We start from the raw sequence: 15,931 nt of genomic DNA on the forward strand, positions 1-15,931 counted from the left end.
TGGACAACCATCTTGAGCACCCTAGCATTGTGGTGAGGAATTTTGCACAGGCAACCATGACAAATTTTTTCTATGTTGTTCTAGTTGATTGTAGCTATTTATAATACTATTATTGTATATGAATGTTTAAAATAGTATATTATGTTTATATAATTATATTATATACAGTACATATATTAGTGTATATATATATATATATATATATATATATATATATATATATATATATATATATATATATGTTTTATGTATTCGTTATATAATATACTGTATATTTAATATTAAAAATGTTTTGGATATTTCTTTATCTTGGTTTAGGTAGTGTGCAGTTTCCTTTCCTATAAATAGTTTATTTTGGCTGTCTATTCTGTACTTTGCCTGGCATCAGGAATTTTTTTGTGGTAGATGGTTAAATGTCAGAGGTTAAACTCTTTGTAATGTGTCCTCCCTGCTTTGAAATTCACCACTGGGAGGCTTTCACTCCCATTCAGAGACTTCTGCTTCATCAACATGGTGATAGACGCATTATCGGAGCCAGCCAGGCCCTCAAAGGTACATTTTATTAGAAACAGATGCCTAACTTGATGTAAATGACTTCACACTGGGAATGTTTGTCCCACCCATGTGAGTGAAATACAGGAAGCTCCGACAGGATGCCATGTCTGTGCACAATCACTAACACTGATAAGGCTGAAAGAGACTAAGCTGCTGGAGGGAGTACGGTGAAATCGTGATGAGACACGTTGAAGGTTACAGTATCCCTCAGGGGCTGTTCTGTATGTGCTTAGATATTGTTAAAGGGATAGTCACCCAAAAATATAAATTCTGTCATAAACTCACTCTTATGTTGTTTCGAATATTTTAATATTTTTTCCAAGTCTTCAGAAGCCATACAACTTGTGAGCAACAGATTGAAATTTGAGGCATAGCTCTGAAAGTCCATTCTCCATTCCACACGTTCAGCTACGACACACACAAGAACCAATACCGTTTGGTATCAAATCTTCCATTTAATCTTAATGCGAACGCAAATAAGGTTTTAGATCAGGCCAGAAACATATTTTTTACGCAAGTACACATACTCTGATGCGAATACTTGGCTAACTCATGCATGTATGAAGATGCTTAAAGGGATAGTTCACCCAAAAATGAAAATTCTCTCATCATTTACTCACCCTCATGCCTTCCCTGATGTGTATGACCTTCTTTTTTCAGCAGAACACAAATAAGAAGAATATCTCAGCTCTGTAGGTCCATACAATGCAAGTGAATGGTTATCAGACCTTTGTAGCTCCAAAAATCACATAAAGGAAACATAAAAGTAATCCATAGAGTCCAGTGGTTTAATTCATGTTTTCGAAACTGATATGATAGGTGTGGGTATGAAACAGATCAAAATGTAAGTCCTTTTTTACCATAAATCTCTATTTTCACTTTCACTTTTACATCTGAAAACCACATGTGGTGCCTGTTTAGTTTCACTTTCACATCTGAAAATGAAAGTGGAGATTTAGGGTAAAAAAGGGACTTTAATTTTTTTCTGTTTCTCACCCACCCTTATCATATCACTTTTGAAGATATGGATTTTATCACTGGAGTCATATGGATTACTTTTATGTTTCCTTTATGTGATTTTTGGAGCTACAAAGGTCTGATAACCATTTGTTTGCATTGTATGGACCTACAGAACTGAAATATTCTTCTAAAAATCTTTGATTGAGTTCTGCTGAAGAAAAACAGTCATACACATCTGGGATGGCATGAGGATGAGTAAATAATGAGAACATTTTCATTTTTGGGTGAACTGTCCCTTTAACAAGAGTTATTGTGGCGGTAACAAACCTCAGTCCGCAAGGGGGCAATAGAGTTACTTAAAGTTTGTGCCATTAAAATGAATGTGTTATTATCAGGTAAATTGCTATAAATATATTGGCTTTACCTTACTTGCTCAGCAATATTCTCTTCAAACTGTTGTTCTGCCATGACAGTAGTTAACCTGAAAGAGAAAACTCACTGTCGAAGTGGATAGTTCACACTAATTTCGCTATAGCACCCCTTGTGGCAATGTTGAGAATGCAACGCGTATTTGCGTTGTGTTATAAATTGCGGTCTGACACATTTTGGAATGCAACAACTCACAAAATCGAGCTTGCGTAGATAGAGGGGTCAGCATTTGTGTACTTGCATAGAGTATGTTTCTGTCTTTATATAGCGTGCAAATCATATGAACAAGTCATTCGATAATTTTATGGTACTTTTCTGTAATTTTTGGAGCTTGAAATACATGGTCACTGAAGTATGTTGTATGGAAAAGAGTTGCATAACAATTCTTTAAAATGTCTCATTTTGTTATCCACAGGAAACAAACAAACAAACAAACAAACAAACAAAAAAAACAGCAAATGTGTTTGAAATGACATGAGGGTGAGTATATAATGACATAATTGTCATTTTTTTTAAAGGTGAACTATCCCTTTAAGGACAGGGTGTGAAAATCATTGCAAGTAAACATTTGCTTTCATATAAAGATCTTTCTGAAATGTGTGTTTTTTTTTTTTGTTTTTTTTTAACCTCACAACACACAAACCTTTCTCTCTGCACTATGATAAAGGTGCTCAGTGACCTTTGAGCATAGTCACAAGCCTAAGAGTCACAATGTGAGTGTCATACAGGAGAATAGATTTTGAGACAATGCAGGAGAACTGCTGCCTCTGATATCTCGTAGTGCTTCAGGATGTGATTTTGCCATTTTTGGGTGGCGGGCGGTAAAGGGTGTGTGTGTGTCTAGTTCCTTTCACATTGTTAGAACTTCCTGGTACTACCTAGCTGGAAGAAAGGGTGATGTAAAACACCAAGAACGGGGAGAGCAGGAACAGACCGGAGGAAGGAAGGAGTCCTCTCTTTCATGAACACACACATGCACTGACAGAGGTGACACTTGAGTCAGCAGAATATGGAGATACGGCGGAACAGGATCTTACGGGTCATAGTTTAAAAGGAACCGATTGAAAGCAGGCCACTGATATCATATCTATCACATGTATCTTCAAAATGTTTATTTCTATGCATTAAGTGATCCACACTGTTGTTATTAACCCAGTTTTAAAAAATATCTCAGACTTGAAACAAGATCTAAGATCATAAATTATTAAAAGCTGAAAGTGAAAATGTATAACTTTACATTCATATTAGACTTCTGTGATGGATGAGTAATTCAAATATAAGTGGAAAGCTTCAAATCAATCACTTGCCTTATGTTTGAAAATTGGTAAAAAAAAATAAATAAACAAAATAAAATATAATATATGAAGGTATGGGGCCCTAACAAGATACATAAACAAATGTATGTATGTATAGAGTACTGTGCAAAAGTTTTAGGCACATTAGATTTTTCACAAAAGCATTTGTCTTAAGATGGTTATTTATATCTTCAGCTTTAGTGTGTCAATAGGAAATATAAATGTTAGACTCCCAAACATTACTTTTGCAAATAGAAAAGATTAGAATAGAAGAACAGGGAGCCCTGCAACAGATGTCATGGCCCCCACAAATTCCCCCACTGAACATCGAGTCAGTCTGAGATTACATAAAGAGACAGAAGCAATTGAGACAGCCGAAATAGAAAGAAGAACTGTGGTGAATTCTCCAAGAAGCTTGGAACATCCTATCTGCCAACAACCAAGAGAAACTGTGTCCAGGTGTAAGTAGGAGAATTGGTGCTGTTTTAAAGGCAAAGGTGGTCACACCAAATATTGATTTAGCTCTTTTTCTGTTTACTGGACTTTGTGTGACATTAAGTGATAAATGAAAACTATTTATTTTTGAAGACATCCTCACTATGCAACATTTTTCACAAGTGCCTAAAACTTTTGCACAGTACTGTATATATATATATAGAATTTATTTTTTAGTTGTATTTTACATTTTGAAATGTATTTTAAATTTATACCTAACACTAACAAGCATTAAAATATTATCATAAAATGTTGATGTTGTTGTTTTAAATAAATATGTGCTGAATATTGGAATAGAAGTACCTGCTTTTTCAAACTATACAAAGCTTCACTTAATAAAAGGTACCATGATGTTGCTATGAGTTAATGTTTTTTTATTTCATATGTTTTAGCATGTGACCATGGTAATACCATGGTATTCTTTGAAGTACCTTGGAGTACCATGTATATAGTATATTAAAGTGTTAGGGTTAGGTATTTTTTTTCCTTCAATAAAAGAACTATGGATTTACTATTTAATAATATCACTAGTCTTTACCATGGTAACACCACAGTACTTTTTTCAATTGTTTGCACATTATGATGAACAACTGTTCATGACCTGTGCGACATTTTCCAAAAAAAATGCAAATATGTATTTAATAAGATATCTTTACTAAAAAGTGTCAGTACCATGATGATACAGTGATGGTATTGGATGGTAATACCATGGAACATGACATCATAGTACTGAATGATTACCATATTCAAATACAATTGTATTTACATGATACTCCAGAAACTATCACCAAAATCAAAATGACCAAAATTGTCTAAAAACATCATGGTAATATAATGATACTTTTATTTTTAGCGTAAGAGCGCATAATTAATTACACGTACTAATTTGCATAAAGAAAATCACGCCCACAGTCGGCTGGGGTATTTAAGTCACGCCCTCTGTACAGAATCAATGAAACGTGAACGCGGCACTTTGAAGTTGTTTCGCTGCCGCAAAGATGAAAGCGTTGTAGATGAAGAATGTTACAGTATTATCTTTAGAAGAAACGTGAAAGCGTGATATTAGTCTCAACTGTTCTTACAACTTTTCAAAAGAGGAATATTCCGGGGGGAATAATATCTCTGTGTGGGGTATCAAGCGACGTGCATGTAACAACATGGATTCAAAGCACAGGATGGATTTATTTATCTGGGAATGACTTTATTTATTAATTTTGTTATTAAGAGGTGAGTTATGCTTACAGTTTTTTCAATAAAAACTATTTCTAAAAATACCTTTTTTAGTTTTCATGGTTGTTGCTCTATCGTTGCCATGTGAATAGACTGATGCTGTGTTTTAGACGCATTTTACGCTGTAAAGTATATAAATTATATATATATAAACTTCGTACCTAAAGACAAAATTCAGTACAAAGATAGAACTATATGAAATGAATGTGGATAGCATAGCATAGCTCTTGGATCTTGGAAGAAGTGTAAGTAGCCTGTGAGATCTCTGAAGTTTGAATGGAGTTTAAAACTAAAGTTCAGGAGGAGTTTGTTCATCTGGTTCTGTCAATCACAACACATATAAAGAAGCCCCTGCTGTACAGAAACCAAATACTTAAGAAAGCAAAAGTCTTCATTAGATCTGCATTCAGTCTTACTGCTGTCTAAAAGAAACAATTGAGATATTAAAGAGATCTTAATCTTGATTTTTCTTTTCTGTGAGTCCCTCAAATTAAAATTGAGTGTATTATTGTGTAATAGTGTTTCTTGAAATAGCATTGCATCACTTAGTAGCTCTATGTTGGACAACCATTGTTTTACATGTTCCTCCATAACTCAAAAACTATACAAATCTACTTGCCATCTTTTGGTATAAGAAATATATGTGTATATACACTAATATTACAATTATCTAGATTGAGAAAGTAAAGCTTGGGGGGAAAAAAGTCAATGAACTCACTGTATCTCAAATAAGAGCAGACATTAAAGTAATAATATCATTGATTTACTACATATTAATATTACTGAATTTAGTAGGTTAATTCTCACAAAACCTGTCAAGAAGGTGTCCTGGTCATATTTAATCCCAAATCAGTACAAAGAAATTATGAAATAAAAAAATGAAGCCTACATTTAGGACCATTAAGATTTTTTGCAGTGTTTCACTGCAATTTTCAGGACACTTAAGCACATTTTCCCCCCTAAATTTTCATTACTTGAACACATCTGGACATTTTCAATGAATCTCATTACCATAACGCATTATTTTTTTCTTTATTACAGTAATAAAATGCTGTTGTATAATGATTTTTTCAACAAACAAAAAAATTGCAAAAAATAAACTGGGAAACTACTATGATACTTCACATTTTAAATAGTATATCACTTTTTAACATTGTGGTAATGAAATTATCATACTGACCATCTTTTTCTAATGAGAACTGGTGGGTAAAATGTGCATAACTGTCATGAAAATAGTGTCACAATGTAAAGAAAAATCATTTTCTATAAAAATAGGACTAGGATGTTTTCTTGACAGGTTTCATGAGAATCATGGTACACACATTATGATATGTGAAATGACACCAGACGTCTGTTTTACTTAAATATACTGATTAGCTGATGAGTCATACTTTCATGAAATAATGTTCATCTCATCTTTTATAGATTCGGAAGACATAAAATATTTGTTTTGTATACCTGGAGATAAAATATATATACATTTAGATGTAAAGGCATTGGAGACAGTAAAAGAAAAATACTTTACATCAAAAAATGGCTCATTACTAAAAAAAAAAATTGTTATTGAAAATGACACTTTAATTTCAGGCAGAGAAAGAATGTAATTGCATATGTTGAATGTTGGCACTCTAGATTATTTGTGATTGAAGAAATGTAGTGTGTTACGGTTGTTACAAATGCCCCTAGTGTCCCCTACTTCACCACAAAGATAATGTAAAGGCCCTTTCCAACATAGTCTCAGTTTCTTAATGTTTCTTTCTGATTTCAATGTTCATTCAAATGAGAAACAAGAAGACTTTGTTGGGAATCTTTCATGTGGGACATCATCGTGCTCACTGTGTTGAAAACTTTTGGTGTTAAGGCACTTTTACACCAGATGTGATGTGAAAAATCGAGACAAATTACCAACAAAAGGCCCATTCACACCAAAAGTAATGTGAATACTCACCTTTACAATATTGTGCCGCAGATCGATGATCAATTTACTCTGGTGCAGTAAATATCGCAATAAGAATCCATTGTTTCAATTCATAATCTTCATTGCGCCTACTCTGCCGAAAAATAACCAACCCGATCTCACAAGATTTCATCACAATAGTACGTTGTGGTGAATTCATTCGTATGAAATAATGCGAGTTATACACCAACCAATGAGAGAGGCTTTGTGTCTTTTTAGTTCCCGATGTGGCGTTTGTTCTATGTTAATCAAAATGTGTGTTTTCAGAACTTTAACCCGAACCCAAACCCCATCCATAAACCTAACTATAAAGTGTAACACCTATACCTTACCCTAGAGCGTAAACATAACCATGATATTAACTGTTTAAGGCCTGATTTGTAATACGGAAGAAAGCAACACTTCCAGGTTCCAAACGCGTGTTCGTGAAGCGTAGGTGATTGGTTGAAAGTTGTACGTTCTCGTACGAATGTAGTAGTACGAATTGGTACCAATTCGCCACCTCGTATTATTGTGACATTCTTGTGAGATCGGGTTGATCCTTTCACACCGAACGCACATTTTTTGTCGGCGCAATGATTTTGAATTGAAACAATGGATTATTTTTGCGCTATTTACTGCACCAGAGTAAAGGTGTAAATATGCTTTCGGTGAGTATTCACATTGCTTTTGGTGTGAATGGGCCATTTGTTGGTAATTCGTGTAAAAGGGTCTTAACACCAAAAGTTTCCAGCACAGTGAGTATGATGATGTCCCACATGAAAGATTCCAAACAAAGCCTTCTTTTTTCCTTTTTGAATGAATATTGAAATCAGAAAGAAACTTTAATGATTCAAAGTCATGATCATTAATCAATGGATTGTTTTATTGCTTTAATGTATCTTTTTATTTTTGCAGGGAGTGTCCTTGTTGTGAATGGCAAAAGTCATGGCTTACTGGTTCCCACCTATTTGGAGAACCTGTTTGTTGGTTCCACTGATTCTCAATCACTTTACTCATGCTCAAGATTTGAAGCCCACCATATGGCCTCTTTACCCTCACAAGCCTCTGGTTCTCATCTGGAACGCCCCGACAGAAGACTGCAGACCTCGCCACAATGTCCATTTCGAGCTCAATCAGTTTCAGATTGTAGCCTCACCTAATGAGGGTTTTACCAAACAGAACCTCACAATATTTTACAAAGACCGCCTGGGTCGGTATCCATACTTTGAGGCAGATGGTACGGCCATTAATGGTGGACTTCCACAAACCGCCAGCATCACACACCACCAGGAGAAGATGCCAGAGGGGATCGAGAAATACATTCGTGACCCATCTGCACAAGGTTTAGCCGTTATAGACTGGGAAGAATGGCGCCCACTATGGATACGAAACTGGGACACCAAAGATGTTTACAGGAGACAGTCGCGGCTTTTAGTGACCCAAAAAAACCCAAACTGGACTTCTGAACAGATAAAGAAAGTATCCCAACAGGAATTTGAGATCTCTAGCCGCAAATTCATGCTAGAGACATTACGTCTGGCCAAAAGCTTGCGTCCCAACCAGCTTTGGGGCTTCTACCTCTTTCCTGACTGCTATAACCATGATTACCGCAACAGCTTGGAGAACTACACGGGCCGTTGCCCGGATGTCGAGGTAGCCAGGAACGACCATCTTAAATGGCTTTGGACTGAAAGCACAGCCCTTTTTCCTTCAATATATATGGGCTCCGTGTTGCGTTCGACATCCTCTGGTCGCCAGTTTGTCCGAAACAGGGTGAAGGAGGGAATGAGATTGGCATCGGTTGGAGAGGGACTGGCACGCCCTGTTTTTGTCTATACCCGTCCCACTTATGCTAATGAACTGGAATTGCTGACTGAAGTGAGTTTCATCCATATTGGATGAAGATCCACATTTAAAGGAATATTCCGGGTTCAATACAAGTTAAGCTCAATCGACAGCATTTGTGGCATAATGATGATTACCACAAAAACAGAATAAGTGCTTTTGTAGAATTATAAGCTCCAAAATTCTCTTTAAACCCTCCAAAAATTGGCCCAATTCACTTCCATTGTAAGTGCCTCACTGTAACATATTTTATTTGATTTTTTTAAGAAAAGGAGGTACAAGTCGAAGTTATTTTTGTGGTAATCAACATTATGCCACAAATGCTGTTGATTGAGCTTAACTTGAAACAAAAAAGTAGCCTATATAAAAATTTATTTAAAAAAAAGTCAAAGGTGCAAGACTGTACTTAGAGTATCCCATGAAGCATTGCAAATTATGTTACTGAATCAAATATAATGGCACAATAAAACAACTAAAGATTTATTTATACGTTTAAAATGATATATATTTTATTTTTATTGCTAATTATTCAGATACAGAGTACTGTGCAAAAGTTTTAGGTACTTAAGATGTTTCACAAAAACATTTGTCTTAAGATGGTTATTTATATCTTCAACTTTAGTGTGTCAGTAGGAAAAATACATTTTAGACTCCCAAACGTTAATTTTGCAAATAGAAATTATTAGAATAGAAGAACAGGGAGCCCTGCAACAGATGTCATGGCTCCCACAAATCCCCCACTGAACATCGAGTCAGTCTGAGATTACATAAAGAGACAGAAGCAATTGAGGCAGCTGAAATAGAAAAAAGAACTGTGGCGAATTCTCCAAGAAGCTTGGAACATCCAATCTGCCAACAACCAAGAGAAACTGTCCAGGTGTACCTAGGAGAATTGGTGCTGTTTTGAAGGCAAAGGTGGTCACACTTAATATTGATTTAGCTTTTTTCTGTTTACTGGACTTTGTATGACATTAATTGATAAAAGAAAACAATTTATTTTTGAAGACATCCTCACTATGCAACATTTTTCACAAGTGCCTAAAACTTTTGCACAGTACTGCATACAAATATTTCAGCCATTTGATCATCTTTCACAATGCTTCATGAGAATGAGCGGTCGCTACTGAGCTCTTTATGTTTCCATGGTAATAGTAACTTCTCTGATTGGTGGATCCCTCTCCAGAATTATGGGTGGTGTAGTTCTTCAGCTATTAAAAAAATTGAAGTGTAAATTATAATGACTCGTCGCTGCTCAACAATCTCAGAGCTCATGGTAGGCCTTGAAAGGTTTATATGTTATTATTAAAAATCTTACTTGAGTAAATGAATGGGATTTTTACTTCGGGAACCATTTAAAACTTTAAAACTGTGTAAACAGTTTACAACCATCTGCACATAAGACTTCATTAGACTTGCATTAGAAAAGAGCAAATCTTGTTTGACAGTATTATTGCAGATGGCAACAGCTTGCTAAGGTAGGATTGGTTAGTAAAGTTTTTTAAGATGGGGCTTAGCAACGGGTCAATTACATTTATGTAAATCACTCCAGATGATCTGCAGCTAACCTTGTACGGAAATGAAGGTTGACCTTACGGGACAAAATATTCCACTTAGAATGGCCAGTGACTCTTCGGTCTGTTTGTTCACCTCCTAGAAAGATGTTATCTGAGGGTCTACAAATAGTTGCTCTATTGTGTGTGTAAAGTTGAAACGTCCAATTTTGATCAGTAGCTTTGTTTTGTTAGTGGTGCTTGTGTAACGGGAGCCGGCTGGAACGTGATAGCTTTGCGGTATGTGTAAACCAGGACCGGTTTAAAACCTCGATGTGTAACTCATCCTGCACCATTTGTGCTACGCACATGAATGATACTTCAAGCCATGCGGCTGGTTGAAGGGAGGTGTCCTATTACTTTTGTGATCAAACGTAAACAAATTCCATAGACTTGCATTGAAGGAGGGACCTGAGGTATATAGCAACACATTAGCATCAATAGTGGCGAGTTTTGCATGGGCAAGAACCACTAAAATTATCTTTAGACAATGTAGAAATCCATTGTTTCCTGTAAAAATATCTAAACATTCTGGTAAGATAATTTCTTGATAAGCTAATTTTCCATAAGTCATTAAAATAATGTATAAATAATAAAAATGAATAAAAAAGTGTTTTTGAGTGGTTTCAACTTTAGTAAATTGTTTTAACATCATTATTGATAGGTGTACTGTACATCAAGACCAAAATCTCGTATTGAGAACAAAATATGCTTGATTCAGAAAATTTGTACAAATGGATCAAATTTTTTGTTTTATTGCCCCTCTTGAAACAAGCAAACACACTCAAACATAGCAACTATCTCTTATAATCAAGCAAAGAAAAATCTACAAATGGGGTTATCAAAAATGACTTGAAACCAGTATAAATATCTAGTCACTAAAAATATTAATGGATCTTAAAACTATGCAGAAATCCTTAAAATTATGTTAATTATGTTTTCATATACATTGAGTATGAAGCAGTGTACTGAAGTTTGCATTAAAACAAGAATGTAATATAATGTAGGAGTTGTGTGTGTGTGTGTGTGTGTGCACGCGTGCGAGAAGAACAGGAAGGGAGCTGGTCACATTTTAGTTCCACCACCCAACACACCATTTCCTTGTTTATTTCCACTGTTTAAAGACCCCATGCAATCAAAATCTTTAAAAGTTTTGTGGCTTTTAGTACATGCCTGTTAGCTTGGAGGCCATGTATATATTAAAAAGTTGACAAAAGTAACTGTTACATATACAGCATAATATGCATCCAAAATTTGCAGTCTTTCTGTTCTGGGAAAATGGACCAAAAATATTGATGACTCATCTTGCACTAACGGGTATATCCACATTTCTGTCAAATAAAATGCTTTAAAGAATGAGAATGGTCCTCCCCCTAATACCACTGATGGTGCCTCATGTAGTGATGTAAACTAAATGCTATTTGCTATTTAAGAAAAGCACCGCCAACAAAATCAGCTAAAACAACTTTTCTTTGTTTGAAATATGCCATGAAACAATCATTAATTTTCTTAGTTGTGTTTTTGCAGACTGATTTGGTTTCCACCATTGGAGAAAGTGTGGCCCTGGGTGCAGCTGGTATTATACTCTGGGGTGATGCCAGTTATGCCAGTAGCAATGTGAGTAATCACATTCATGTCTTATTTTGATCATGACTATTGCTCATACTTAGAGATAGGAATTTAAAGGAATAGTACAGCCAAAAATAAAAATTCTCTCATCATTTTCTCACCCTCATGCCATCCCATTTAATTATTTTCTTTCTCATGTGGAACATAAACAAAGATTTTTAGAAGAATATCTCAGCTCTGTAGGTCCATACAATGCAAGTACAAAACTTTGAAGCTCCAAAAAAGACACAAAGGCAGCATAAAAGTAATCCATATGACTCCAGTGGTTTAATCCATGTCTTCAGAAGCGATATAATAGGTGTGGGTGAGAAACAGATCAATATTTATGTTATTTTTTACTATAAATTCTCCTCTCTGCCCAGTAGGTGGCGATATGCACAAAGAATGTTAATTGCCAAAAACAAAAGAACAACAACTCTTTGGAGAGAAGAGCACTTAAGAGGGCTGTTTGAAAGTGGAGATTTATCGTAAAAAGTTACTTGAATATTAATCTGTTTCTCACCCACACCTATCATATCACTTCTGAAGAGATGGATTAAACCACTGGAGATTACTCTTATGCTGCCTTTATATGCTTTTTGAGCTTCAAAGTTTTGGACCCCATTCACTTGCATTGTATGGACCTACAGAACTGAGATATTCTTCTAAAAATCTTTATGTTCCACAAAACAAAAAGTCATACACATCTGGGATGGCATGAGGCTGAATAAACTGTGGCGGTGATTTTTGCATGGGCAAGCACCACTCGCATTTTTTTGAATAGATGTAAAATTTGTGTCTTTACATGACAATATCTTCCTCTCTTTATATTTTTCACCCTTAAGGTGAGCTGTTTCAGTCTGAACCAGTACTTGCGGGGTCCTCTGGGTCGGTACCTCGTCAACGTCTCCACGGCAGCCGAGCAGTGCAGTCGCTTCCTGTGCAGTTCCCACGGTCGATGTCTGCGCAGATACCCGGACACAGACACATATCTCCACCTAGACCCGCAGATGCACACTATAGTGGGTCAGGGGAGCGGACTGCGTGTGGAAGGAGAACAGAGCGCAGAAAAACAGAGACAAATGAGCGAGGACTTTCAGTGTCAGTGTTTTAGCGGGTATAAGGGCGAGAGATGCAGTCTTGAAGACCCTCTTCACCAGAAAGGAGCGGCACATGCACTTAAAGCACTGTGGCTTTATATTCTCACCCTATTTCTGCTTAATTTATTGGCCTGAGTAGTTTATATTAATTTGGTTATATTTATAAATAGGGATAGTTCACTGAAAATGTAAATTCTGTCATCATTTACTCACCCTCTTGTCATTCCAAACCTGTATAATTTTATTTTTTTCTACTACGGAACTCAAAATAAGATTTTATCTTCGAGCTGCTCTTTTCTATGCAATGTAAGCATATTTTAACCAAGGCTCTTAAAAAAATAAAAAAATAAATAAAAAATAGCACAATAAAATAATGAAAAAGTAGTCCATTTGACTTGTGCGCTATATTCCTAGTCTTCTGAAGCCATATGAACGCTTTGTGTCAGAATTTATTTATTAAATAAATTATTAATAAATAATTTAAGTCTAATAATGTATAATGATAATTTATTTTATTTTTATTGGAATTTTTATAGTAAAATTTACAATTCAATTTTTAGTATTTCATTAATAAATACTAATTTAACCTCGTGTATTGTCAATCTTGCCGTGTTAATACGCATCACGCCAGGTGAAACTGGCATCAGTGTTTCATAAACTAACATGAAATATCAAGTTTGAATGGTCACAATATGTTTTCACTGTATGAAAAAGAGCAGCTTGAGCATTCTTCAAAACTTCTTTTGTGTTCCATTAAAAGAAATAAAGTCATACAGTTTTGGAATGACATGAGGGTGAGTAAATGATGACAGAATATTAATTTTTTTTGGGTAAACTGTTCCTTTAAATGGACACACACGCACACATTCAAATGCACACCGCCACAGACACTTTAACATTAGTTTTTTTTTAACTTACGAAATGGTCAGTAAGCTTCAAATGCTGTTTGTAAGAAGACTTTCACAAAGTTGAAATCACGTGAGTGAGCTTGAAATTGAAATTGCATAGGATAAAAATAGGAAACTCAGATATCTCTAAGTTTAAATAAGCACTTTTGTTTGTTGTCACACATATTTCTCCACTCTGACTATTTGAGCCATTTAAGCATGTTGCGCAACAGGAAAGTCACTCTCATAAAGAAATTTAGGACTAAATGATAGTTGATAGTATTTAGATTTTTTGTTACGGCACTCATGTTCACACGTGAGCCACACTTAAGCACTGGACTGTGAGAGTACTATTTACTGTTATAGTTTCAGGTGTTAACACTTTTGTGACAATATAATGAACTTTTGTCTGAATTGTGATACACATTGGAATTATTTCAGCAGTTTCCTGTATGTTATCACTTTTAATAAAAAAGTGCTATGCTTTTTAAAATTATGTGTATGAATTTTGAAGTGCATTCATTTCTTTTCACAATTAAAGTTGTCCAATATTTGTTGTGTAATTTTGTCTGCTAACTCAAAAATTGTCTTGTTCACAATACACCATTCATTGTTTCCCAGCTTATGGAACTCTGTTTGAGAAAAGAAGAACTAATGAAAGGGGGATAACATGAACATGTATCAGACTAACTCATGGATCTACTACAGTGCAGGAACCAGCCCAAATTACAGGGTTTACAAACCGAGAAGTTATATTTGTTGCCTTTAACTGTGAACGTTCACTTATTGGAGGAAAACTGGAGTTTAGCCAGTGACACAGTATGAAGTATTGTGTATTTGCTTATCTGTAATGACTCTAGTTTTATAAACATTTTTTGGTTCTTATTCAGACAGCTGCAGTCTATACTGTGTGTGGCATTACCCACAGAAATTATTTTTTAATTTAAACTCTTTAAATGTATGAGAATGTTTCTCTTCTGAATATCAACATACAGTAAGTGCTTTCAAAATTACAACAGCTCTGTATTCAATAGACAAACTGGGGCTAGTTGTCTCGCATGTCACAAGGGCTGTATGTTAGTAACTAAGGTTTCGAGTTAAAAGCCCAATTACACAAATGTTTCCTCTAGCAGCGATTTTATGTTGTGGTTTCAAACAAATACTTCAGATCTGTCTTAAATTTGAGTATTGTTTTGTAAATTCTATCCTCAAAACTAAAATGATCTTCACATTTTGTAGCTTTTGGGTAAAAAAGTGAACACAATCAAAACCACACAGGCAAATAAGACAAGAATGATTAATATAATGAAGTTGAAGATGAACTGTACTTACAGAACAGTCATAAATGTCAGTTTTCACTTGTATTTTATGTAATGTAATTGCATGCTATTTTTAAATGACAGTTTCTAACAACCAAAACAATGGTTTGATATATTTATGTAACCTAGTGTGACATCTAGCCCCTATTCCCTATAAGGTACTAGCATGTTTACTTTTTAACTTTTACCATTATAATACCATATTTTGTACCATACAGCATAGCATGGACCATGCTATTTTTTGTTGTTGCAAATACTGTTGTACATGAAACTGGTGTTGAGCAGGTAGAATTCAATGAAGCTGTCAGCTGAGGACATGTGAGGCGTCTATTTCTCAAACTAGAGACTCTGATGTACTTATCCTCTTGTTTAGTTGTACATCTGGTCTTCCACATCTCTTTCTGTCCTTGTTAGAGCCAGTTGTACTTTGTCTTTGAAGACTGTAGTGTACACCTTTGTATGAAATCTTCAGTTTTTTGGATATTTCAAGCATTGTATAGCCTTCATTCCTCAAAACAATGATTGACTGATGAGTTTCTAGAGAAAGCTGTTTCTTTTTTTTTGTGGCCATTTTTGACCTAATATTGACCTTAAGACATGCCAGTCTATTGCATACTGTGGCAACTCAAAAACAAACACAAAGACAACGTTAAGCTTCCTTTAACAAACCAAATAGCTTTTACTGTGTTTGATATAATGGCAAGTGATTTACCAAATCA

The 15,931-nt window shown here is 35.1% G+C and overlaps 1 protein-coding gene across 1 annotated transcript; it reads left to right on the plus strand.

Annotated features, from left to right (window-relative positions):
- The first annotated feature begins 4,698 nt into the window (after positions 1-4,698).
- hyal2a (hyaluronidase 2a) lies at positions 4,699-14,438 on the plus strand. Its single transcript, XM_051707098.1, has 4 exons — positions 4,699-4,961; positions 7,819-8,781; positions 11,826-11,915; positions 12,752-14,438. The coding sequence occupies exons 2-4, from the start codon at positions 7,837-7,839 to the stop codon at positions 13,139-13,141; spliced, it is 1,425 nt and encodes a 474-aa protein (XP_051563058.1). The 5' UTR covers positions 4,699-4,961; positions 7,819-7,836; the 3' UTR covers positions 13,142-14,438.
- Positions 14,439-15,931: the final 1,493 nt, after the last annotated feature.

Source organism: Myxocyprinus asiaticus, chromosome 9 (genome assembly GCF_019703515.2).
Source record: "Myxocyprinus asiaticus isolate MX2 ecotype Aquarium Trade chromosome 9, UBuf_Myxa_2, whole genome shotgun sequence".
Classification (NCBI taxonomy): domain Eukaryota; kingdom Metazoa; phylum Chordata; class Actinopteri; order Cypriniformes; family Catostomidae; genus Myxocyprinus; species Myxocyprinus asiaticus.

What these genes read in the sequence shown, in the direction of transcription:
- hyal2a (XM_051707098.1), top strand. Translation starts at nt 7,837, where the DNA reads ATGGCAAAAGTCATGGCTTACTGGTTCCCACCTATTTGGAGAACCTGT. An exon ending in AACTGGAATTGCTGACTGAA is followed by an intron (nt 8,782 to 11,825) that starts GTGAGTTTCATC and finishes GTGTTTTTGCAG; the next exon opens with ACTGATTTGGTTTCCACCAT. An exon ending in CCAGTTATGCCAGTAGCAAT is followed by an intron (nt 11,916 to 12,751) that starts GTGAGTAATCAC and finishes TTCACCCTTAAG; the next exon opens with GTGAGCTGTTTCAGTCTGAA.